Source organism: Hippoglossus hippoglossus, chromosome 17, assembly GCF_009819705.1.
Source record: "Hippoglossus hippoglossus isolate fHipHip1 chromosome 17, fHipHip1.pri, whole genome shotgun sequence".
NCBI lineage: Eukaryota > Metazoa > Chordata > Actinopteri > Pleuronectiformes > Pleuronectidae > Hippoglossus > Hippoglossus hippoglossus.
In genome coordinates, this window is record NC_047167.1 from 18,568,356 (window position 1) to 18,595,795 (window position 27,440).

The window sequence follows — 27,440 nt, forward strand, 5'->3', positions numbered from 1 at the left end:
AATCACCAACTATTTTGATAATACATTATACGTAATTGTTTAACCAAAATGACATGGTTCCACTTTTTAAAATATGACAATAACCTGTGTTTTAATTCTAAATCAATTCAATGTTTGTGTTTTGGATGGTGCCGCAGGATATTGTGGGGAAGATCTGTCTTTGTTTTCCTATCTATTATGACCCCAAACTTTTACAGACTGAATAAAGTAAATTATTAGAGAATTATTATTGTTTGAATCTGATTTCCTTCAACTGCTTAACAACTAATTTAATCAATATTTGGATGTAAAATTCTATAAACTCTGTAATGTCAGGTTTATATGTAAAAAGCTGTTTATAGACCTGTAACACCTTTTAAAATCACAACAACAACATTTCCTGATATACGGGGAAATAAATGAGTCTGTTGTTGTCATCTTTTAAAAACACCTACACTTACTGTACAACAGTTTAAACATGCAAGTGGTCCCACAGGTTTGCTTAACATTTCCCTGCGAGTATAACCAATATTTGCTCAAAACTAAAAGATTCCAGTGGTGTGAAGCTGCGAGTGTTTGAGAAACGCGAAAATGTCTCCGGGTGACTGCAAATGTGTTCATTCATTGTTATCACCCGGGTCGGTTGGCTGGTGAATATAAAGGGGATTGTCAGGAGCTTTAAAGGGGGCTTATTGTTCCATTCCTGCACAGACCACAGCTACAAGTCGAGGCTTTCCAATCTCCAATCTACAGCACAGTCCAATTAATGTATTATTATTATTATTATCCCAAATCCTAAGACTGCTTACGAATGTGGGACAAAACATTCTGTTTACAGTTTGCTGCAGACTCCAAAAAGCCAGATAAGTGTTAACCTTTGTCCCTTCCAATGCAATGGCTGTCTACAACTTGCTGCCTACGTGCCTCAAATTACCATCAGTAACAAAACAAAAAATCAGCATTTAGTGATTCCACTCCTTAACCATTTTTATAGCATTTATCAGCTAATTTAATTTATTGATCTCTTTTTTTTTTAAATTATTATAAATGTGTATAGACATTTGCATTATAAAAAGGATTGAAACTATTCGGTTAATGTCTGTGGATCTCTATCAAAATAAAACAAATAAAATCAAAACATTTGATTAAAGCCACCATTATTGTGACACATGTAGTGAAACGTGTGGATACTAGCAGATGTGAGTGTTGATCATCTCTCCTGTGACACAATATTGGACAGAGATCATCATAACATATTAAAAATCCAACGTGTCTGACTGCGTCGTTTCTTCTGATGTACACAGTGGGGATACAAAAGCTCCAGGTTGGCGGAGAAGTGCGATCATTAGTGTTACTTACTCTCTCCGGTCGCTCGATGACAGCTCACCACGAAGCAGACAGCGGTCAAAACAAAACACAAAGTCCGGGGACACATCACTGACTCGGTATGAGACACCATTCAGCTCCTGTCCCGGGTCAAAACAGCTCGGTGGCCCCCCTTTTGGCGAGGAGGACAAGCTCAAATGGAGGAGAGACACCTTCAGGAGGCTGGTTTTGTTTTGTGGCGTGGGCCAACAGGTAAACAAAAATAAATAAAAGACATCCCGGAAGATGGGCGGAGGATCGAGTCCAACGTGTTCGGGTCAGACACAAGCTAGCGCCCGGGCTACCGCTGCTACAGCTAGCCACCTCATGGGGAGGAGGAGGAGGGGGGGTTGCACCGTGGACACGCAGCAGCACGCACACACTGACTCACACGCACACGCACGCACGCACGGCTCCTCTGTTTGGTGTATTTCAATGTCAGGTCGTCCCGGTTGAGTTTGTCCGGGTGGGAAAAAAAGAACAGCAACAAAATAAACAAAGCCCAGCGCAGGCTAACGTCAGTGCTAGCCGCGGAGTTAGCTACCAGATAGCTGCTAGCTGCTAGCCACCTAGCCTGGCTGCACCACTCCCGTCCAGGCCACGAGAGAGAGAGAGAGAGAGAGAAGTTTGCGCCGCTTTTTTTCCAACCGTGTTAAATTAAAAAACTCCACCTCAGGGGGGGAATACCACGCAAAGCCACCCGCGTAACAATGCACGCGTGTATAACAAAAATGAGGAAAAGCTGCAGCCGCGGGGGGAAATTAATGTAAAAAAAGCCGATTGCTAACTTAATTCAGGTTTTTTTTTTTAAGCGTGCGTGGCGTTAGCGTGTGTTTGTTTTTTTTTAAAAGTCCTCCAGCGAGCCGCGAACATCTTCCCCTGGTTTCTGTCTTCGCGTGTGGAACCAGGTGTTTGTATCCGTCGAGCGGCTCCGAACCGTCAACCACAGACGTGCACAGATTTCAGTGGGACTCTGGGAAGCTGACAGACGCGGTCGTGGCTCAGCAGCACTCCGGTGGTCTCCGTTTTCTCTTTTTTTTTTTTTAAAAAGAGATGTAGTTTCTCTACTGTTTTAATGCAGGAGTTGTTTTTTTTAAAAACATGCACGTGCGATCCAAGTTGCGTCCGAGGCTCCGAACTGCTTTCTCCCCCACCACAAAAAAAGCAGCTGCACCGGAGCGAGAGGAAAAAGCGGGTGAGATAAAGTTTTTCAGCGTTATTTGTCCCTTTTCATCTCCCACAGACAGACTGAGGTAGATTGTACAGTCTCCCAGCTCCTGTAGGATCCACTTCTTCTTCCCCCAGCCAGTAAACAAACCCTGCCAGTGAGCCAGATGGGCTTCAGGGGAAATACGGACTGGAGCTTATTGGATTACACAACAAACTGATCCCACTGTCAGGTGGTGGAAAGTAATGCAGTTACTCCCGACCAGTAATTTGTAGTGTGAAGTCCAGTCATTTTATTCATGGGGGTACATTTCCCGAAGCATTTGCCGGAGAGCTTTGAATCAGAGGGGGATTCGATCGGTTGTTACAAGGCAAAAATACATCAGTGAATAAGAGGATACATTAACTAAGCATGGAATACGTGAAATCATAGCCCAACGTTCACATTTTGATTTACTACATGCACACTTTTTATTTGGATTTGCACCAACTTGCACACGCTCATAAATATAAGTTCATCCAGATCTGTGAGTTTTTACCTCTGAGAAATCCAGAAAATTGTTGGAAAACACCATGAGATCCTCCCAACAAGATTCATGGTAATCTGTCCTGTTATTTTTGCATAATCTGACCAAATGCTCCCGAAAACATAACCTCCTTGTTGGAAGTAACTAGAACCACCAGTCACCTCATGAAAGCACATTTAAATTCACTAAGTTTGGATTTTAAATTACTTTTATCTTTGAATCAGCACCACATTGCATAACATAAATATCAAATATCTGTCCCCTTAACATGCCAGATGATTTTTTCCCATCAAGATCCATAATGATGCATAATCCTGCTAACTAATAGAGAAAAAGTGCAGAAAGTTCCTGGATCCACTCCCTGCTCCTGGAAATCCACCAAAAATAAAATTGGTTCTTCTCTGCGTCATGCGCCTCCACTCGAGGAAATTTCATGGAAATCAGTTGAGTAGTTTTTGCGTAATTCTGCGAAGGAACAAACAATAACAGAAGACAACAGAACCTCCTTGGTTCAGCTGAAGGCTGAAGAAATCTAAGAAAGCAGACTTTTAGTGCAAAGCTGTGTATATAATTAGTGTGAAACATGAAATAAGGCTAAACAAATACTGGGATTAAGATTTATTGGATTATTTACATTGTATTTTAAAGATACATAAACTTTTTTATCAATTTCTCATTGATGAGTTAAGTATAAAGCAACAACCACTAATTAAATACTTGTAAAAAGCCACATGTAGTGTATTACATTGTTTGACCAAATATTGTAAAACACTACAACACACAGTCCCATGACGGCCACTGAAAAGCCCTGTTGTGTTGCAATGCTTCTTACCTAATGTAGTTAAAGTAACAACTACAAGACCACAAACACACATCTTAGTAACATACTGACAGATTTGTCCAATAATGCGCATTAAACTGAACAATGAGCATATAGGGTTTGACTTTTTGTACTTTGCATTTAAAGGTCAAATGAATAAGGACATTTTGGGTGTTGAAACTTTTTAACTGATGTGAAAACAAAGTCAAAGCAAGTTGTGAAACTCTGCAACAGAAGCGTTCTGTCAAATCTCGCCTTCACATTGTGTAGTCACAAGTTGTATCTTGCACAATCACCTGGAGAGAGAGAGAGAGTGAGACAGAGAGTAACTGAGGGAACATACAGACCAATGTCACTTTAAGGTAAATGCATTTGGCCGTTAGCCTCCTTCCAATTTTCATAAAGATCACATGGGGTTTAGGAAAGTCCCCAAAAGGCTCGATCTAAACAATCCAGATACCATGTTCCTCTCAGGCTGGCTGTTTCTTGTCCGATCTGGTTTGAGCGTTCATGTTTTGACAGTTAGGACGATTCCTTGTTATTTCAGGAAGCTGAGGGGGAAAAGATGAGGAAGGAAAATCCCTGATTGATTCAACCATTTTCTCAGAACTTGATCCCTCGCCGTTCTCACACTCGGACAGATACGACTGGAAAAAAAAAAGCCCACTGCGATTACGTATTTCACACTCTGTTCCCAACTGAGCTCTCGGGGGCTGAAAATATCTGAGATTGTTCTTCCCCGACATGTTTGTCTCTGTCACAACTGCTAATTCACTACCTGTTTACATCCTCCGTGCAAGCAGCAGCAGCAGCGAGTTAATCATGTCCTGTTGTGTATTACACTAAAATAGATCTTACTGGAACACTAAAAAGCTGCTCTTACGGGAGTTCTGTGGCAGCTGCGTCTTTGACCGACACTTTCAGTCACCAATTTATCGTGAGATCTTCTCTTATTTGTCTGAGGGTGTGAATGTACGCCAGCGCTCGTCTCGGTGCGGATGCAGGCCTGGGTTTCCGCGGGACGTGACGCCTTCTTCTGAGGAAACATTGAAACAGGAAAGCAGCTCATCAGCACCTGGTAATCAGAGCAATTTGCCGCCGTGGTATCTGAGAGAACACGTCTGAAACGGTGGAAGGAGAACTGAAGCTCCACGGTCTTTGGGATTGCTCGCCAACGCCCTTTTCGACAAGTGCCACTTAAAAGAAGCACAGAAGGGTCACTAACGAGTAATTACAGCCACTGAGCCGATTGGACCATCATGCACTGCAGCAACATCTTGCCTTATGGATGAATCGGCGCTAAATTGCACCGTTGTGGATTCTATATCTTAAGCTTAATCTTATGGACGAGTATGTTGAGGGGAGGAGGTTCCATAATGAGATTAATAGACAGTGACTGGAGGAAGCAATGTCCCACTTCACATAATGAGCTAGAGACCATGTTTTTAGATATAGGGAGAAATCCTATATATAGAGAGATGGAAATAGAGAAATAGATATAGATGTATAGAAACATGGAGAGATATAGAGAAATAGATATATAGAGAGATAGTGACATCAAGAGATATATGAAGATATGAGAAAGGGATAGAGGGGTAGGGATATATTAGGATATATTAGGATATATATATATATATATATATATATAAAGATAGAGATACAGAGGAATAGGGATAGAGATAAAGACCAGTACAGATAGATAGATAAAAATGTGTCAACTGTTTACAATATTTTTTATATGTCTTATGTGTTTGGACGTCTAAACTTCTTTGCTTCTAAAACATTTTTTTTGTATCTATATGATTAATAAAGTAAGAAAATTGCTCACTAACAATACAAATGTAGGATAACGCAGTAAATTTACTCTCTAATATCTAGTTCAAACCAGCAGGCTTCATACAGTATGACTAATCTACTTTGGTCAGATTAGGATTATTAGGGCCCAGAACTATTGATGTGTTTTTGAGGCTCAGATGAACAAAAAAAAAACAACACAAAAACAAATGAGTCATAAACACATGAGCTGAAGTGAACAGTGCGGCGCGTTGCTCAGGACTTCAGAGGTGGGTTTTCTTTGAGCTGCGACCTCTAATCCTGACAATCCCACTGATCCTGACCTCTGCTGGGGTCGGAGGTCGGGTCCAACTGTTAAGAGCAAAGTAGTAGCACTGGCAGCGGAAAGGTGGAGGAGAAGGTCAGGGTGACAGCTTCTTAAACCAATCAGCAACTGTATACAGATATGTATGTGTGTGTGTGGGTGGAAAAATATTTTGTAAAGTAAAAAGATACATATGCTGTCAAATAAAGGTCGTGGAGTAAAAATCACAGTATTTCCCTCTAATAAGAACATAAAATACTTTTAATACTTCAACATTTGAACTTGTTTAGAAGCATATTAGTGTTATACCATATAATCTGAATACTTTGACTAAATAAATTAAAAATACATGTTAAAAAAAGTATTAATATGCATTATGTGTCATATATTTTGCCTGTAGTCACATTTAATCAATAACTTCCTGTCACTTAAATGAAAAGTGTTGTATTGTATTTAAGTGCAGTACTTTGCCTTTGCTGTTACTTTTCATTACTGACTTAACCAGTATGCGTGTTGTCGATTGGTTTAAATAATGATTTCTGTGAGGTATAAAACCAATCAGCAGGCTGGAGTTGTACAGATTGAGATTATTAATTGTTAATTAAATGTAGACTTTTAAAACCAATCTGAATTAAACGGTCGCTCCCGAGAACACACATACTCCACCAATCTCGTTAATGAAAGTGAAAAACAATCCCTGGGTCTGCTAATTTGGGAACTGCTCTCACAGTTAATGGTTCTTCCTGGGCCCACAACACATCCTTCCACCAAGTTCCAAGAAAATCAGTTGAGTAGTTTTCAGTAATCCTGCTGACAGACAAACAAGCAGCAGTTGAAACATAACCTTCATACACAACAACAATATGACCCTGAGAAAATTCACACTTGATGTTCAGTGTGGTGGATTTCTGAGCTTAAACAAGGGCTAAAAAAGTCTGAACACATTTTCACACAACACAAAAACCAGAGGAAGCTACTGGCTGCGTTGTAAAGTGGGAACAACACAACAAAAAGCAGAACTTCTACATCTGTGAACATGAGCTGCCATGAAGGAGCTGCCATGAAGGAGCTGCTGTCCTCTCCTCCATCAACACTGATACATCATACACTGAGTACTTCAAATAATTGGTCACCATCTTGCAAAGCAAGCCATATGTTTAGATGACTATTCCAGCGGGAATCGTTAAGAATGATAATAATCACTTAGTGCAACTTGAAACTGGTTTTTACACATTTCCCCACACATTGGTTTCCTGTCAGAGGGACTTGTAGTTATGTTAAGTGGTGATGCTGCTTGACGAAGGAACTCCAACATCCGATATTTACATGTTGGCTGTTGAAAAGAGTTACGTTGTTGGGAAACCAGACCTGAAGGCCGCACAATAGGCAAACATGAACGTCCTGGAAATAAAAAAATAAAAAGGCTCCAGCAGTTTATTAATTAGTTTATATGGGGAAAACATAAAAGAGCCGGACATGAAACATAATGCTTTAAATAAATATGTAAATACAGTATAAACAATAAAACAAGTATTTTACAGTTTTTTAAGGTGTTATCAGGTGAGACTGACAGATTCCATCTGATTAATGGAAGGTTTTGTTTTACGTCTGAAAGAAGAAAAAGCTAGAGAGTAAACTTTGAGTTTTTCTTTTAATCTTACGCTTCCATTTTGTGCATCTGAAATCTTGCAATCGAGACATTTCATCCCATTTTTATAGCATCGAATATGTAATTAAATGTCCCAACCACTAACTTGGAGGAGGCGGGGCGTTATAAACCTATACTGCAGCCAGCCACCAGGGGGGACTTTTCAGGAGCCGTAATGTCGTCCATCTTTATATACAGTCTATGGTTTCATCATCGTGTTGAGTCACATGAACTCTACATCTGCAATGTTCACATGGTGGAAGTTTTAGCAAATAAAAGAATTAAAGAAAGTTTATTTATGAGGTAACTAATGAAAGTTACACTCATTCAAACTATTTAATGGTGGAGAGTGAATATTTTGGATTCTATAATGTACATAAAACTACATAGATTGAGATTTGAGGTTGTAGAATTTGTACGAAGTGGTGGTGGCCTGGTGCAGGACAGGCAGCGTCCAGCGGGCTTTTCCTTTGAAAGCTGCTTGTTGCCGCTGCTGGAAATGAAGTTTATCTGCGCGATGACCCTGAATCACACAGCAAATGTGGCATAAAATCAAAACGATGAGCTAAATGAGGCTGAAAGGCTCATGTGGCCTGTTGGTCACGACACGTGGCTGCTCTCACATCACAGGGAATCATTATCAAATACCGATTAAAGAGGCTTCAAACCACATTGGGTGAAGACGTTGCTCTCGTCTCCTGAGGGGAAATGATTCGTAAAACTTTTTCTAACACAGGTCCGGTGACCCAGAGATTTCATATTTGACTCGGGCCACAGTTTAAAATGCTCTGCTGTGAAAATCTCAAGCGACGCTGAGGCACAGTGGAAGTTAAAAGCTGTTTAAAAAGCTCATATGCTGTGGAAAATGGAGGAAAGCAAAATAATTTGTCGTTAATATCCTCAAATCCTCAAAACTAACCGATGTGGCACTTGAGTTTTCAGGTGTGTGTGAGTTTAGATTGTTTCTCAGTTGTGACAAATCTGTTGGAAGTGATAACCTCACTGCAGGAGGGAGGGGGGGATTAAAGGGCTCTTACGTAAAAACCTGAAGCTGCACTTTCTGCTACATTAATTACATCCACACGTCGTAACCTTTAGCTTCTTCCAACATGTAGGTACGTAGGTAGCACCCTGATTGACTGCAGCAACAACAGGGTCAGGGTTCACAGCGATAAGGCTGAGGCTGTGAACACACTGTGACCAGGGGTGTTTTCTTTTACAGTCGATGCTAGATGATGGTTTCCAGGGATGTTGAAGTCGGGTGTATGTGTGTGCGTACGCGGAGGCCCACACCTAACCCTGAGTTAATCGTCGGCCACCATGTGCCAGGAAGTCATATGAGGCGTTCTGCTTATAGAACATGGGAACGCAGGAATCGTGGCAGAGGTTAGTGACACGCCGAGGTTCACACAGACCTGTGTGACTGGGAGAACAATGAGGTTCAGCCATGATTCATTCCCGGGGCTCTTCCTCGACGCCAGCGCACTGCACCTCTCCTCCGCAGGAAAAGATGCTGCCGTGCGTGGGACATCCACCACTGGGGCCACTTCCCCTTTCCCAGTGCGTCTGCAAGGGCGCGAGTTGTGAAAGCGTTCTTCCTGACGCCATTCCCAGTGTTTGCATAAGACAATACATTAGGTTAAGAGGCAGGACTTGATGGATGCTCTCCCTCTCGGATTTTAATGGACATTTATAGTAACGGCGCTGTGGACTGCAGCGTGGCCTCCAGCCAAGTCCCGGAGGCCGGTTTTTCAAAGCATGCGAGCATTCCTCCGCTCTCATGCACCTAACTGAAGCCTGGAAAGTAAATGTGCAATGACAGCGACTCTGCATCACAATACATTCCAGCAACTCCCCCCAAATAGTCACATGGCCCCTTTTCATCCCCGACACGAGCACAAATACACCACAGAGAAACACCAGAGAGGCTCTCGACCTCAACTTTATGCCTTGGTAGTGATCTGAGTGATCTCGGCAAAGATGCCCCCCCAAACTATCCCCGGACCTGTTTTATACACTGGGCTATATTCTGGGCTAGTCTGGTTTGATCCCCTGGTGTATAAAGTAGGCGTTTAGCCCAGGATATACCTCTCTAGTCCAGATTATACCCCCCTTGTGTCTGTATTTCAATGTCCAGAGTTTTTAGATCTCTCCTGCCTGGATTATAACTCGTGTTTATCATAAATAAGGTAACTCGGGGGAATAATATACTGGATTTATTATTAAATAATAGATAAAATACAATTACAACTTAGAAATTGGAGAAACATTAGGAAATAGCGATCACAAAGTCATCACATTTTGACCACATTTTTTAAATGGGAATACGAATGAGGTGAGGGGTGGTATTACCCCATCAGGGCCAGAACAAGTGAATACAGTAATCTGGCCTTGGGGGGGGGGGGGGGGGGGGGGGGGGGGGGGGGTGTTATGACATAGGGTAGCCTGTGTTATACCCTGGGTAAATTCTGGGCTAGTCCAGTTTATGCCCAGGTTAGAAAACAAGCTAGCCCACTTTAACCCGGGGTATAGTCTGGGGAGGGGGTATATTTTGGTCTGCTGCAACCTGCTGTTTGTTGATGTGTCACCAGAGGCCACAAATCCAAGTGCTCCCCCTCCTCTTTCGAAGTAGATGAAAGTAAAATCATAGTGCGAAATGGGGGGGGGTGTGTGTTTCTTACACTGTACCAGCTTCCATCAGTAGCTGGGAACTGTCGCTGCTCAATAAGAGACACGGTCGTGCTGATGAGTCCATTGAAAGTAAATCCACCACAGTGCCGGTTAGAACGCTTGTGAGGAAACAGTATGGATTATGGCAAAGAGTCTTATCATCATCTCCTCTGTCCCAGGTTAAGACCACATAACACCTGCTGCTCCACTTGGACACTTTTGCGCACATCATCATATTCCAGCTGAGAGAGATAAAGAGAGAGAGACGGTGAGGCAGACGCCTTAAGATTATTCTCTACATGTAGAAGGAAATGTTTAAAGAGAGGGAGAGTGTCGGCTGGAAGGTCCTCAATGTTTGTGGAGGAAACAAATCCGTCAAATGCAAGAGAGAGAAAGTGATGAGGAAGCTCCTTGGATCTCATGCAGGGGGCATTTCAGCACGTGGGAAAAAGAGCGATGACTTGGGAGTAATGAGCTGGGATTTATAAAGTTCTCCTGCTGCAGACGACGTGAAAATATTAAAAAGAGCAATGTTAAGGTAAAAAAAAACAAATTCCACAATTCACCAATTCATTCACGACAAATGTATTAAAATGATGATTATCTAACACGATTATGTTTCTCACTGAGGTTAGTGGAGCCTTGTCAATCTACAGGTAACAGTTCAGAATATAAGTCTATTAAAGTGTTGATATGAAAGTGGTCAACACTGATATGGTTCATGTGAGCAGCTTGACTCCCAAAGTATTGATACTAACAATATTAGTGTCAATAGGATCAATAACTTAAAAAGATAAAGGATCCTTCTCATGTTTGATCAACACGTGAACACTTCTGTGCAGACAGAGAATAGAAGTTTAAACATATTTAAAAGTAAACTATAACTGACACAGCTCATAAATCATGACACAATCTGAGCTACACAACATGACAGCAGCTGCATTAAAGAATATGAATTTTCAGTCTTGTTATGTGATTAATGACCTTCAGCTTGTAAACACTTGTTCAGTGGTAACCATTTATTTAACCATTATATCAGTAAGTATATGAAAGACATCACTTAAAACCAGTTGGGATGTAACAGTACTTTTTCACTGCAGATAATATTTCCTAATGGTATAGTTAATGGATTATTTAACAGGAGCTGCAGCAGATGGATTAAAAATCTCTACTTCATATAATGTTCACCGCCTCCGACAGGCTAAAGAAAATATTTCAGAATTATTATAATTTTTTGAGGTAAGTGAAATCAATGCTTTTTTTCACAGACTTCTTTAAGACCTGCAGATTCCCTGGACAGACGCCCGCATGTGGTTTTAATAAAGAAAGGCTCAGAGCACAGAAAGTAAATGAGCTTAGGTCTGTGCATTAATACCGGCTGAGTGTATTGTTGACAGTGTGTAGGTAGTAGAAAGCACTCGAGCCACAATAGATCTCAGAAAGTGGAGGATTACTCGACAACCAACGGAAGAAGTTGGAGAATGAAACTAAAAGTCTGGTGTAATGAACCGTGAGTAAAAGCTAAAAGGATTCTGTCTTTAGTGAGACGTAAAAGAGGGTTTAGCAGCCGTTAGGTTTAGGATTAGAATCCTTGTTTTAAATAAATCACTGCGAGGATTATTATTGGGTTACTGCTGACACACCCTTCAGCTCTCACATCAACATATGGTGCACCCCCCCCAACACCCACAAAGGCAAAAGCAAACATTTCATTGTACAATAAACCTTTAATAAATAGTTTGTCATTAGTTTCCCATATTTACATAATAACCACCATTTACTTATGTTGCCATACTCATTTCTTGGCTAAATTTAGGCACACAGAGAGGGGGGTTCAGGCCACAAACCACGTCGTACTAAAAACAGGAGTGGCTAGCAGGTAAGTCTTGAGAAATAGAGCATAATTGCACCATACAACCAAATAGACCAAGAGGCGGCCGTCTCCTTGAGCGATTAAATATATACATTACTGTATCGTACAGGTGAGTTTTGTACATTTGCAGTCATCTGCGTGGGGCTGGTGCAGAATCTTACCAATTTATGAAGGATCGGAATTTACTGTGTTGGTCCAAGAAATGATGCATTAAAAAAAACAAAAAACAGAATGATATTCAGAGATTAAATCAAGAGCAACAGCTTCTGGTTAGGTAACACCCCATCTGAAGAATAAAAACTATGCGACAGGGTGAGTGGAAACTTCGAGGGCGAGCGTGTCCACGCGTACAGCTTGGATTCGGACATTCAGTGACTCGGAGCTGATCAAATGTAACTAACCATGATGAAAAGTTATTAAGTGAAGACCTAGACTGGAAACGCAGACAGAGACGTTTGGTTATTCACCATCTAGCCACAAATATTCCTAAATTTGTATGAAGTTTTAAAAGTATTAAAAAAAAAAAAAAGATTTAAAACTCACATCTTCAGCCAAAGAAATTAAGACATAAGAAAAAAAGATAGAACAGTCTCACACACACACACACAGTATGAAAAAAGCAAACCAAAAACAAATTTGGCACAAAACACATGATGCACATTTTCACTTCAGAGATGCTAAGCAGCGCGGAAAACCCACCGTTAGCTACGACTTCACCAGATCAGGATGTAATTTGGTTGTTTTAAATGCACTTGGGGCATTTTCAAATTAACTGTTGAAAACCGTGACGGAACAATTTACGATTTGTTAACAGTCTGTGAACAAAGGGAACACAGCGCCACTGGTGTGAAAGCACCGAAAAGAACCAGACGCAGCCGAGATCAGCCGGTTACGGAGCTGCAGCTCGACCTGGGGCGAGGAAGGTGACGACAGCAGCAGCAACAGACACCGTGACTCAGAGCAGAAAGATAACAAATTCTAATCATGAAAACTATCAGACACCGAATGTTGCAGAGGTTTCTTCTTGCATGTTTCTAAAAATTTTGATTTGTTTTGTTTGATGGGTTATATCTATAGAAGACTAATGGGAAAATCTGAGTTTAAAATGATCCAAGGCCTAGCATGTAAATTATAAGCTCTAAATTTAAAGGATTTTCACTAATTTTAACCGATTTTAACTAAAGGTTCAGTATCTATTGGAGGATGAAAAGGACGAATTAATCTTATTTTTAATCTGTGTTTAAAGTGGTTATTTAAATGAAATGTGTTATTTTTCTGAGTTGTTTAATTTGATGAATTATATTTAATGTTTTAGCAGTTAGCTTTAGTTTATTAGAATGGGAACCCTGTATTTTAAGTGTTTGTATAGATAAAAAAAATATATAAAAGAGAAACTGGATGTTTAATTTTTAACCTCAAATGAAAAATAACTCAAAAACATCCGCTGTTAAAAAAAAAATTCTGCAGCTGATGCATCTGCCAATACTGAAGCAGCTATTCTTTCCCTCGCCTGCAGGAGGCGCTCCGCGTTCCTGCATTCTACTGATCTCAACTGCTGCTGAATGTCCTACAGGGTGGTGCAGGTTGACAGTGAGCCAACAGTGCCCCCTTGTGGAGAATCTGCAGTCTGTTGAATGCGGGTTTCAGAGTTTCACATGTTTAAGTTTCTACACGTTAGTTACAGGTCAAGAGATATAAAATGTCGGGGATAATATGAAAGCGTTCTTATCCGGTCACCTCGGTCCAAATCTTTGTCCATTACATCACAAACTCCATTACTGATATTGTTTTAACCGAATGATATTTGTCCGTATTAACGGTCAGTGCCAAACACTGACGTGCTGATAGCGACGCTCCAGCTCCTAATGGTCCAGAAGCTTTATAAATAAACCTTCACCCTGTCGGCAATAAAACATCAGCAAACTAAGTAACGGAAAGGACGTGAAACCAAAACGGAATTAAAAATGTGTAACGGCTCCGATGGGAGCGATAGCGTATGATTACAGAGCCTCCTCAGACCTCGGTCTTCATACAGGTTACGTAATATCTATATATTTATATATCTTAAGTCACTTCAAGGCAACATTTGTTTCTTGAATAAAAACGTGAAGCACAACTAGCCTTCAGTTCAAACGGAAAAAATATACAACCCAAACTGTACTACTAATCTAGAGAATGGCAAGTAAACATTGAAAAAACAGTTTCCGCTAATAAAGTGGTCTCAGTTGCACACTCCCCGTCTGTAAGAAGTGTGACAATTAAACAAAGTGTGGTCTTACGAAGCTTTATCTAAGTGAACTGGTTGACCCGTCCTATCTGAGACTTGGCAGAGCCTCTCCAATCGCTGCCCTGCAGAGGCTCCTCCCTCAGGTGTACAGTTACTGTGCTTCCCCGCTGTGTGCGCTCAGAGGAAGAACCGTGTTCCCTTCTTGGAGCTGTGGTGACATCAGAACAGGAGTTAACTTGTGTGAAACCGAGAGCGAAGCGTCCGACTAACTGTTTGTTGCGCTTCTGTCGGAACAAACAGACAGAGTTGGCGCTTCGCTGGCTACAGGAGGAATATGATGAATCACACGGGGATTTAGTAACGTACACTCTAAACCAAATCACTTCCCTTCTGTGTTGCCACCAGGTAGGGAGCGAGCTGCTGTATGCTCCACACGTTTTATAGAAACCAAAGAGTCCAGCTCAACCAAGTCACACACACACACCACACACCCCTTTCCACTGCAGCCCAAAAAAAAAATAAACTCAACACACTCTCTGTGCAGGGTCGTTAGAGAGTCCTCAAAGTCCCCCGCTTTTAAAAAACAAAAGGGCTGCTAAGGAACGAGTGCCCACTTTTGTGCTGTGGACACAAACACAGACACTTGCACCTCTCAGCGGCACTCAGGTCTGATGCGTGCCTGAGGTGCGAGCGTGTCCATGTGGTAAAATGTGTGTGTCTGTTCATTTGTGCAGGGGTTTTGGGGGTGGAGAGAGGGTGTCAGCCCCTCCTTAGCTGAGGTTATACGCTGCTGTCCTCCAGCAGAGGCTCCTTGCCCTCTGCCCCGCTGCCCTGGGGGCTGTGGGAGTGACTCTGTGCACCGTTGCTGTGCTTCTTGTAGGCGCCGGGTCTCGCGCCGGGTCCTGTGTGCTCTGGGATAAACAGGGCGACCAGCAGAGACAGCAGAACTGAGCATGCACCAAAGAGGAAGGGAGGCCCAGGGATGATGGAACTCTGCAGAGGAGGCAAAAATAGTTAGTTAAGCACAGCTACAGTATCTGCAACATATTCTTTGTATTGTGTAAATGACCCAAATGCCATTTTTTCCATTGATATTCACCTCATCAGTGGGGTTGGCCATGTTGAGTTTGGCCCCTTTTTCATTGCCGTCTGTGTCAGTCAGCTCCACGTGGAACAAGTAGAAGACGAAACCGTAAAGCGCCGGACCCAAACCGTTACAGAGGCCGCGGATCCCTGTGATCATCCCCTGGACGACACCTACACATAGACACACATGCAAACACAAGATAATGAGTGATATTTGGAGTGATATTTTTCTATAATTTGGATTAATGGACATGTGTCCGCGATGGGAATCTGACAGTCTGATGTAAGTCACGGCCATGTGTGTATCACGTCTGTTTGTCGGTATGTCAAGATTGATTTTTTGACCTGAAAAATCTTTTGGGTTTGTCCTGTTCAATATCTATTACCATCTAAAATGATTCCTTACCAATTACATAAACCAGGAGAAAACACTTTTGAACACGTATAGTTTTGGTTTCAAATAGGCAGCCCAAAAAATAAATTCAAACAACCAGCTAGAAGCTCACCTTGTTGGTCTGGATCTGCGTTACGGGACACGATGGCGCTGATGGCAGGGAAAGTGATGCTGGACATGGCTGCCACGGCTCCTGCAGCCCACATCATCCTACAACCAACAACATGCGTTTGGTTAAAGATAGAGACAAAAGGTAGTTTTAACCCTCAATTTTGATCATACATATCCTTGAAGGGGAATTATAGTATATAATGATAGCATATTATGGTTAATGCATATAAGCAGCTTCTAGCTCTCTCTCTTTCTTGTTAAGTGTCCCTTCACTTCTCTCTGTGGATTCTATCCAGCAGTAAGAGATTCTGGCACCTTCAACAATCCTGTGCTTGCCCCCATTTAACCAGCACGACCTCCTTTGTCTGCCAACTCTGAGGCTCTTTAAATGACCTCACCTGACTTCATTAAGCCTCTGGCAGAAAGTCTTTGGCAATTAAAATACCTTCTAGTCAAAAGACAGACGTGACAGTCACGTTACATAACTTACTAACATACAAGTTAGAAAAAATAAATGCATTTAGTACTTGGGATAGCCTGAACTACTTTATTTGCCCACCTACGTTTCAAAACTTAACAAATACATAAATTCAAAAAACTTCAAGAATGATGCCTTTTTAAGAGTCTGTCAGATTTTAGCATCACCAACTCGTTGAAGCAACACTGATTAACTCTTATTTGCTCCCCTCTAGTGGCCCTTTAAGGGATAATAACAACAACAGTGAGGCAAGAGCAAAGGAGTTCAAGTCTAGAACAGCATTAAAACACAGTATTTTGATAACTGTCAAATCTGTACATGTTTACTGGGGGCCTAAGGTTAATTATTGAGTATTAGGTCAAATTATTTTTCCAGTTGTAGATTGTTTCAGGTTTGTTATAATATAGGAAAACACTACTGAGCAATATCAGACTGTACATATCTTATTTATTTACATATTCCACTTTACATATGCACATACTCTGCACTTTTACTGTTTTTTTGGCACTTCTGGTTAGATGCTAAACTGCATTTCGTTGTCTCAGTACCTGTACTCTGTGCAATGACAATAAAGTTGAATCTAATCTAATCTAATAAATGTGCAGTGTTCGACTTGAGTTGAATGAAGCAACACAGGACTGTGGTTTTGCATCATGTTACAGGAAGTTCTTTGTCGTCTTAGATGAACTTCCTCCATCATTTGAGATGATATCTGCTCTGTGACGCCGACTCACTGTCTCTCTACTGACTTTTATGATGCTCAACCAGGCCTGTGAGTCTGAGCTCCACAGATACATAAGTGACCAGTGATGGACATTTAAGGTACAAAAAACCTATTCCTTGATTAAACCTTATTATTAACCACTTCCTATGTAATATAAAGATGTGTGTGTGTGTGTGTGTGTGTGTGTGTGTGTGTGTGTGTGTGTGTGTGTGTGTGTGTGTGTTACTGACCAGGGCTGAGAGCCGAAGCCGTACCACGCCAGCTGGAGGATCTGGAAGCCAAGGCCGAGCAGGATCGTGTTCTTATTTCCTATTGAACGCATCAGGATCCCCAACACAACCGTCTGAGGAGACACAGTGAACAGGTTATATAAAGACAGCAACACAGGTATGAAGTAATGGAGAAAATAGTCTTTATCAAATTTTCACGTCATTCTAGACTCTGACAAAGAGCTGGATTTATAGTTGATAGAAACAAAACACGATCGACAACATTATTTATACTCAGTTTTACTAGTTCACCCCCTCAAATGTTAAGAGTTGCTGCTTTTCTTTGTCGTCTGTGAAGTGAATAACTTTGGGTTTGGAGCAAAAAAAGAGAAGAAATTTGTCTTCTATGTACACACTATCTATTGTTTGTCATGGAAGTTCCACCGGATACATTTGTGTTTTTATTTTATCTGCATCTGTCGCGCAAAAATGATCAGAGTTCAGTGCATGTCTGGAAGCAGCTTCAGATGATTGTTTAATTCATTCAGGAAATAATTGGTGATAATTCAATAAAGGAAATGCAGAATAAAAGAGAGAAAGAGGATGACTCAGTATCACAACATCAACAACAACAGGAGGAGGGTTTTCTCCAGTACCTGAGCTATTATTGAGAGGATCCCCACTACAGCGATGAAGGCAGCCACTGTCTCGGATGTGAAGCCAATAACCTGAGGGGGAGAATGTGTTAAGATAACACAGGTTAGGACATGATTGTGCACGTAAAAGACAACGAGGATCCTCAACACAAAATTAAAGAAAGGGGTTTGTTTGCAGCCTTTTGTGATCACTTTCTGCATCTAACAATAACAAGGACTCTTTTTCCTCTGCTTCTTCTGTGGCGTATTTAGGTCAAATATGTTGACCTTCATTTCCTGCAATAAAAGGCAGCAGCAGGGACAGAGCAGCTTGTGCGAGGTGTATATAAAATATGACCAGGAACAGGGAGAGATGTACAATAAAGAATTTTGGCAAAAAAGAGAACATGAGGGTGTGGTGAGAAATGTTCGCTAGAGCAACTTATCCGTCCTTTTCAAGATGGTTTTTAAAACCTCTGTGTATCAGACTTGCCCGACTGGTTCAACTGACATTGTTTACACAGACTTAGAAGCCCTCAGTTCAGGCAGTTTGGGAAAAAAGGGGGAGATAACACCTCGTCAGTCTATCTCAGAGCGGCCAGCTGCTGCCAGTCTATAAATAAGCTTCTGAATCTGTCCATTTCTGGCTACTTGTGTTTTCAGATGTGCTGGTTTTCTTGTGGTAACATTTTGCTGAGACACTTAATGAATTTGCTTGACTTATTGAAGCACTGAAAGCGGCTGCTCAGCAAACCTGCAGATCTAATCTTAAAGCGACGTAAGGGAAAGTGTGTGTTCGACAAATTTCAGCAAGTTGTTCCGAGGCCATTCCCCGAGCTTATCAGTTGCAATGTAAGCTTTATATTAGAAACATTAAAAAGGTTAAAGTATTCATCTGTCACATACAACAGTCACACATTATAATGTCCTCTTTAAGGAACCATAACTTCACCTTACATTGATCCAAGATACCAAAAATCACACCATTTCTTTGGTATTAACAGTTGGTGGAGTATAAAACGGACAGACACATGTGGTAGCAGGTGTTCTCAACATGTCTGAACAATGTTTGTCTTTGCAATCCAGTCATTTCTGTGGCCTTCCTGGTTTGAAGCAGTAAACAGGGAGAGCAGAGTATTACCTGTCGGAGATAGAGGAAGAAGCTGGAGTATTGGCCGGCCTCTGGGAGGTAGGAGAGAAACACTGTGATACAGATGAGCAGCACCGTGGAGTCCTGGCCCACTTTACGCAGAGACTGGACAAGAGGAAAGCAAGAACAATTAGTCACAAGAATTTAAAACATGAATATTTTGGCTTTTTTAACCATGCTTCCTTATTTCACCAGACAAAAAGCAACACCATCATCAGCAACTGTTAGGTTAGGTATTTTACTCACAGCAAAGGGGTCTGCCTGTTCCCAGGAGATCGGTGCCCCCCACGATGCTGGCCTCATCTTCTCTGGCAGCGACTCTGGCACCGCCACTAGGATGAAGCAGATGTCGAGCAGGGCGATGGCCGTGGCGAGGATCACCACCAAGGTGTCTCCGTAGGTCACAGACAGGTAGGCTCCAATGGCCGGACTGGTAACCAGGCTGGCTGCAAAGGTCGCCGATACCTGGAGGGAGAGGAGAGCAGAGCTGATGTGAGCAAAACATGAGGGGATCAATGTTTCCTTTCATTGGTAGGTTCTTTATTAACTGTTTTGGTCTCTATTGGAAAGTGTTACAAATACTGATCTAATTATTCAGTGGTTATGTTTAACAGAATGGTGATCAGTGTTTCTCAGCCATCGACTTACCAAACCATATGCTGTGCTCCGCTCATGCTCCTGCGTGATGTCGGCCACGTAGGCAAAGATCACAGAGAAGGTGACGGCAAAGACACCGGACATGGAGATGACGGCAAAGTACCACCTGAAAGAAAGGAAATTTGCTCATCAGCACAAACAAAATAACTAAAGCCAAACCTCTACTGTACTTCAGTAAAAGCAGCAGATATTTAACGATGACTTACATTGGGGTTAAAGCTTCTAATATCAAGTTACCAATATAACTAACATATAACCTTTATAATTATTTATTTTGTAACATTGTATGGACATAGACCGATTCTATTAAACTGAAAACAGAGGAAAAGTGTTGGTGTTTGCACTCACCATGGGCTGATCTTCATCAGTGGAATGGGAGCACATGTGAAGAAGACTGTTAGCAGCAGGAAAGACTTGCGTCCCCATACATCTGACAATGCCCCAATCAGAGGAGCACTCAGAAATGATAGTAGGCCCTGGAAGGGAGAGAGAGAGAGAGATGGGGGAGGACTTGGAATTAACAGTACAAAGAATGTTTCAGAGAAGAGAGTATTTGTTGAACCCAAAACTGTGAATTGATAACTGGAGAGAAGCTCACACTTAAACTGTAGACACCGCAACAGTTGTGCTCACAAACAGAAATAAATAGTGAATCTAAAATAATTACAAGATTTCTTTAGACACTCTCTCCTTCCTGAAAACCATCTGTCAGGGTCCTTAACGCTGAAAATGTGTTTCAGATGAACTTTTCTGTTTCTAGCCGACTGACTAACAGTGGTTACTCTACAGCTTCTTGGTTTTAACATGCAACTAAGCTAGTGTCAAGCAGGACGACACTAAACAAGAGCACACATGCTCAGAAAATCTGCCATGGGCAAATAAAAACAAGACAAAATCCCTGTGCTAAAGAAGGATGACAACTGACATGAAATGCACCAAATGATGTAGGATATTTAATATTTTAATAATCCACAAAAGATATTAAGGTATACAAAAGTATAAAGAAAGTACATTAGTGCTTATGTTTTCCTTTCTCATCAAGTCTAAAGTGGATGAAAGTGTTTACGTCAATACCACAGAAAGTTATTACTTGCAGTAGATAGAAAAGATTTGATAGGTAGAAAAACACAAGATAACAAATAAGTATAACTGTTGCAATTCTGTAAATTTGCACATGTTTACGTTATAATGGCGTCATGAGAGACAGAACTGCAGCAGGTATTTACTGTTGTCTCTTACCTTGACTCCATGAATAAGTCCATTCATCAGGAATGTGTGTTGGGGGAATGTTTGGTGTAATACCTGGAGAACAAACAGATAAAACCACATGAAACCCTTTATCCACACAGTCTGCCTCAGGTTTCAAACTGTGACCTACACTGGTTGTTTACTTTCAAAGGTTAAACAAGTAAGACAGCGCTGAGCAAAAATCAAGTAATCAAACAAATGACAGAGGGTAGAAATTAAGAAATAAAACAATAGATTCTATCACTGAGGCCTGAGACAGAAAACTAGACGGTGCAAATTTTCACTAAGATGAAGAAACACAAATAGTGTAGATTTTTTTTTTCTTTTTCCCACAGGGCTTTGACCCACATGTTGAGAACTGGCATGTAAACGGAGTTACATGCTACAATCACACTGGAGATAAACATGGACATTCCTCATGTGTTAAATCCTTTTAATTTCACAGAATAACCAAAATGTTCCCACACTGCCGACCTAAATGTTGTGTCACAGATCGGCAGGTTTCTATTTTGGAGTTGTTACTCCCTGAACATATCTCATACTCTTTGGTCAGAAATGTGACATGTGATGAACTCCCTACATTTTTTCCAGTGGCCTTCCTCTAGCCAATCACAGCTGGAAATGAAAATATATTTTCAGCCCAGGGCCTGGATTCTCACAGGAGTCGTGCTCAACCCGTTTTCTGTTCTGAGGCACTACACGTTGGTGATGTGTCATTTATTGGGAGATTGAATAAGTTTCGGGTTTTGATAACACCCGACAGGACAGGTGAGCTTCGATACATGACCTGTTTGGGTGTGTACCAAATGCTGTGATGATGTATTTATACTTTTAGTGAATACAATTGCGAAACAGTCAAGATGAGTAAAGCCAGAGACTGGAATGCTAAGACTTGGGTAATATTATTATTACACCACATCTTTCTGGAATGTCAGGTTATAAATTCATGTTACATCATCTGATTTACTGACATCCATTAACTGATTTAAATTTTGTATTTTCTGTTATAATTGAATATATTACTGCAGGCTCGAAATGTCTCAGAGAGCCGTACATATACATCAGCAGGGCTACACAGTCCTTTACATTTTAAATATCCAGTTTTTTTTATTTGGAAAAGTAAAGGGAATTAAAACGCCTTTATTGGAAGATAGAAAAATATATAGATACGTTTTCTATTCGACCATGTTAAGTTTATTCCTGCTGTTCCACAAGCAAAGACCTCAACGGTTAAGTATTTCAGGATATTTACAGCCAGACATGCCATTGCTATATTATTTTAACTTTGTGGGAATACATAGGGGACAAGGGTTGTTTAGATAGTTAAAAATCCATGAGACGTTCAGTTCAAAGTCCACAATGTCAGTGTGCAGCAAGTATTGCATGTAAGTGTCATTGACACTTGTGTGGGGACATGAAGCCTTTAATTTAATTCATGACGTGCGGAGCTTGACCGAGACTCAACAACAGGGTCTGGTTATTGTTTAGCGGTAAAGCTCATGGCATGGCTGAGAATCCCCTCTTTTCCTCTGGGAGTCAGTTACACACAGACTGTGAATGCTCAGTGAAGACTGTTGCTGCTGGATACTAATGAAGCCGTGTGCTCACTGGGAGCATTGAAGCGGTCCCTCTCATTTTCAGGCGCCTTCTGATTAGTCCAAAATGCAAATCCTGCCTCCGCCCAGGGATCTCGAGGGCAACAAACCCCAAGTAATTAATGCTCGACAGTTACAAACACACAACCACCTCCTCTTCAAACAACAGACTGGAAAGTATGCATTACAAAAGCCTGTCTGGTCCACACCATGTGGCTCACAGATGTTTGCTCATCATTTGTTTGAGTCATACATTTCCACAAAGTAATTTGCTTTTGGTTATAAAAGCATGCATATAAAAGAAACTAAAGATAAAATTAAAATTAAAAATTAAATAAATGCTGGAAAAAAATGGAAAGCTGAAAACTACAAATATACTATTCGTGCTGGTTTGAAATAAAACTTGTCATCAGATCTCGTTTAGAGAAAGCAATCACTCTTTTTTTTAAATATTGACTGATTATCTGATGGAAGCAGTTTCTTTAAGAACAGGTCACATTTTGGACCAAAAAAAAAAACCCCCCTCTGAAAAATACAGTTGGAGTTTCCTGTAGCAAATGCTTGAACCCGACCAATCTGCAGTGCACTGAGGTGGATGTGTCGCGTGGTTTGCCTGGCATCTGTGCAGTGGCCTGACACCACAAACCAGTGACCCCCGTGATAAGCCTTTTCAACAAAGAACTGGTGCTCAGACAATAAAACTGTTTGATGCCCTATTCATATTTCTCAGTCCATTAGAGCTTGGCAAAACATCTGCCAGCACACACGAACCAAAAAACAAAACCATGTCACCCAGGACCTTGCTCAGTTGATTGGAGATTCAATTATTCATAGACACTGATGGGCCTTGAGTGATTTAATAGGAAATGTCACTCGTTGGATATGAATATACAACAAACTATGATGTCAATTTAGAAAACGGCTTGTCTACATGAAAGCGAGTGTAGCCGGACTTACCGTGAGCATTGGGGTGGTGAGGAGACCCCATGCAAAAAACTCCAGGAAGATGACCACCACGGCATGGTAAACACTGGGCTCACCGATTCCCTGTGGCTGGGTGGAGACAGACACACACACACATAGATAGAAAGGAGTTTAGCTGACAAGGATCAAAACAAACAACATGCATCAAAGAGCCTGTTAGTGTTGGCACATAACCTCGAACTGGGGATCTATTTTTAGGCAGCATTGAAATAGATACTAATGATGGTGGCTGATCCTATGGAACAACCTATAGTTGGGTAAGAGCGTGTAAAGAAGTTGTGAAATGTATTTATTTTTTTTTACTCTGGACCTTCAGAAGAAGTATCTGTACTGAAGGAAATGCTGATTTGAAATTACACTGTAAATTTTTATTACATACAGTACATAGCTGAGCAGACAACAAAAAAACTACTGTTTACATGACATCAATATGAGCCTAGTTAAACCAATAGAGTTTTCAACTGTAACATGTAAACAGGAAAATTAATGGATATATCAGCAACTCATGTAAAACACCATAATCGAATGAATAATGTCTTACTCAGAATAAGGCCAATAGTTTGCATATTGCTGTCCATGCAAACACAGTCACTCACTCAAAAAGCACAGCGGTCGGTACATTAACATGCACATATAGAAATAGCTCATTGCTTAACACAGGCTTAAGGTAAATGTTTGACATGGAAATTTAAATGATTAACATGAACCTTATTTCTGAGACATTATAGCCTGATAATCAGACTTGGCTGCCATTTCACTCAATTTAGTCTATAATAAGATACTTTATTTTACATAATTATACAATTCTATTTGAATGGCTGAATACATTTGACACGTGATCTGCAATTCAGAGGCCTGGAACCAGTTTGATGGTTAAGTTTTGTTGTAGCACAAAGAGCTAATGGAAAATGTGGTGTTTTCTGTTGATGATCAGGTCTAACACGTATTTGTTCATCCCATTAGTCCTTTCTCCAGCAAACCACCACTGCGAGTGAGACAACATGGACATCAGCTATATTACCTAATTCTGAGTACAAAATAAATGCGTTGAGTGAGGGTAATTTATCAGGATATAAACCAGGGAGAAGAGAAATAATTCAGTCTAGACATTAAACTAATATACAAAACAAATGTTATACCATTAATTCCTTGAAATCATACCGTTTAAAAAAAAAAAAAGTACAACATCTGAATATTTGGTGCTATACTTTACTAGGTCACTTTAACTACAGATCTATATCTGTAAGTAGCAAAACACAAACTACAATAGGTTTTTATCTCCCTTTCTAGATATAAAGTTTGTTGGAGCGAGCATGTAAGAACGAGCATGATGCTTAGCAAGAAACACAGCAAGGTGTAATAATTGTGGAGACTGTAGACTCACAACCAGGACACAAGCTACTGGTTTAACCACATGTGTGGTTTGTAGTTTCCGCAGGTGGGGAGAATGAAATAGTACCAGAAAACCAGTCTACAGGAACTCCGCCCCTTTTGTTCCATGAGAACTCACAATATGGTCACACCACTGGCTTCATGGAGAAAATGAGGAACAATGTTCCATCGTATGAATGTTGCAACTTCCTTTCTAGTGAATGGACACCCAGCCACAATTTTTTTCAAAATCGCATTTTGTTATTGACTAGTGAGCGTCTAAGCCTATTAGATGCACTGGCTGGATGTTGATAGTGAAATCTTAATGGCTGAGTGGTCAGGCCAAGCTGCGGTAACACAGTCGAGCAAAAACAATAATCTGAACTAAGGACCTTGTTGGAGTAGAGCCAGGACGGAGATGCTGACAGACTATCATCAGTGGGACTGGATCATTAGTGTGTGGGGGGGGAAAAAAGAAGAAGAAGTTTCTTGTTCCATTCATTATGTTTACAACTCTGTGTGCCTTCATATGGATATATCCAGCATGTTTGGTATATATCTATCCAACCGATTACATAAGCAACACTACCACCTCACTGTATTTATAACAATCCCACCATACTCACTCGCTGCCCACTGCCTAATTTGGGACAATCTTTGCTTCCACCATCTAAAATGATCCAGGTCACTACAATCCCTTTGCCTTGATATTTAACCAACATTATGCAACGGTGTCATCCTGGCTGGGTCACAGGTGTCATTGAACCGGAGAAGAGGGGGGGGGGGGGGGGTTATAAATGTGCCAGGACCAACGGGCCCAGGCTGATAATTAACCACACATCACACATCAGCACCATCACGCTGTGCACAACGCAGCACATGCAGCAGTTAAACAGCACGTCACACTACACAGCTGATGTTAGCTTCAGCAGAGACAGTCCGTGTTTCACTCGCCCGGGTTGTTGACTTAAACCCCGTGTTTGCTTATTCTCCCAAGCGAAACCCAGTGTTGAATGAAACGTTGCACATCAGCCCACTAATACATCTCATACCGTAGCAGTGGTATTTACATTTCTATTTAAACTTGAGCTCTCAAGGTTTTGCATAGCTCACGATAACAGGATGCCTCCACAACAAATTATAGCACATTTACGTGTGTGCAGTGTTTTCAGCACATAGTCCACAACCGGTTTAATACTTTACTTTGTGTATTCTTACAGTTTAAATGCGGCCTTTGTTTGCACTGTTTGTTTACTACCTCACTATTTCCCAGTGTTATGCAAATTAACTGCAGCAACACTAATTTCCACAGATGAAGTACCATCTATCCACCAGTAAAGACTAAGGGTCTGTTATCCGATGCCACTCATACATTGTAGTATTTGTACAACACTTGCCCTGAACACGGTCAGTCTATTGTAAAAAGGGTAGAAAAATAAACCCAATCACCGTTTAACACAGATGCTAGCGAGCTAACGTTGACCAGGCTGCTGTTTGTGCCTCGTCGTGCCACACGGACATTTTTAACCAGAACTTAACAAACCTAACGTGTCCCCAATTTAAAAGAGCTGGTTTAAGTTGGATAACGTGAGGTTGAGTGCGGTTGGATTATTGTATACGAGGGCGGCCGATGGAGAAAAACACAGCTAGCGGCTAGCCGAGCTGACGTGTAAACCACCAGCACAAGCGCAGGCCGCTAACGCTAGCCCGTGCTAGTTAACGGCTAGCTGCGTTAGCTTAGCGGTCCCAGCTAACGGACCTGCCGGGTACTAACCATCGAACGCCGCCTCTTACTTCTGCGTTTTCTCGACATAAACAGCGCTGCGGACTAACTCCGGCGGCCGCGGGGCCGGCGCGGCTCAGTGACAAGCTCGGGCAACGAAGATAAATAAATATTTAACTCACACTTCCTCCATCTTTTATTATAATTTTCTTTGCAAGAAGAATGCTGCGGTTCGGCCGCTTTTTCTTCTTTTTCTCCCCCGTCATTGTTAACTTATGTCCATTCTTGGTGTCAGCGGGTCATCGTCGCGCCTGTTGACAGAGAGAAGAACACACCGACTGGGCCACTTAGCCGACAACAGCTCGGCAGCTGGCTCCGGGCAACAGCTAGCGGTTAGCAGCGCGCTAACTCAACGATGATTTCTCATCCCCGCCTCACTTCAACGCGACTTCCGCAACCAGACGGAGCACCCACCTCTTCAGTGCAACGCCGCTCGGCGATTGGTCGTCCGCTAAACGCGCAAACCCAAACCCCGCGGCTGATTGGCTCAGAGACAGGACGTCACCGCCACGGATCCGCAAATGGTGATTTGTCAACGTCACACCGCGGGTAACAAGAAGGAAACGCCTGATGCGCCCGAGTAGTGAACAAGTTGTTCTACTTTGTAAATATGTTCCTTCACAACACTGATCTGCGAGAAT

At 41.5% G+C, this 27,440-nt stretch overlaps 2 protein-coding genes across 4 annotated transcripts in view; both read right to left on the minus strand.

Moving 5' to 3' along the window:
* Positions 1-2,015, minus strand: part of insra (insulin receptor a) — a 47,626-nt gene extending 45,611 nt beyond the window's left edge. For both annotated transcript variants that reach the window (XM_034614683.1, XM_034614684.1), the window contains exon 1: positions 1,339-2,015. In XM_034614683.1, coding sequence (XP_034470574.1) covers positions 1,339-1,438 — 100 coding nt within the window. In that variant the 5' untranslated portion in view covers positions 1,439-2,015. The remainder of the gene's footprint in view (positions 1-1,338) is intronic.
* An 11,395-nt stretch (positions 2,016-13,410) lies between these two features.
* On the minus strand, positions 13,411-27,294 carry mfsd14a2 (major facilitator superfamily domain containing 14A2). 2 transcript variants are annotated; one of them, XM_034613664.1, is made up of 12 exons: positions 26,922-27,294; positions 23,619-23,714; positions 21,058-21,120; positions 20,167-20,294; positions 19,810-19,924; positions 19,408-19,626; positions 19,153-19,266; positions 18,033-18,104; positions 17,398-17,510; positions 15,967-16,064; positions 15,474-15,631; positions 13,411-15,367 (listed from the first exon to the last, which is right to left on the minus strand). In XM_034613664.1, exons 1-12 carry the CDS (start codon positions 27,003-27,005, stop codon positions 15,155-15,157), a joined length of 1,473 nt encoding a protein of 490 aa, XP_034469555.1. In that variant the 5' UTR covers positions 27,006-27,294; the 3' UTR covers positions 13,411-15,154. The 2 variants fall into 2 exon arrangements, with proteins under 2 accessions (XP_034469555.1, XP_034469556.1); XM_034613665.1 differs by having other exon boundaries at positions 23,619-23,708; positions 26,922-27,184.
* Between the last annotated feature and the right edge of the window lie 146 nt (positions 27,295-27,440).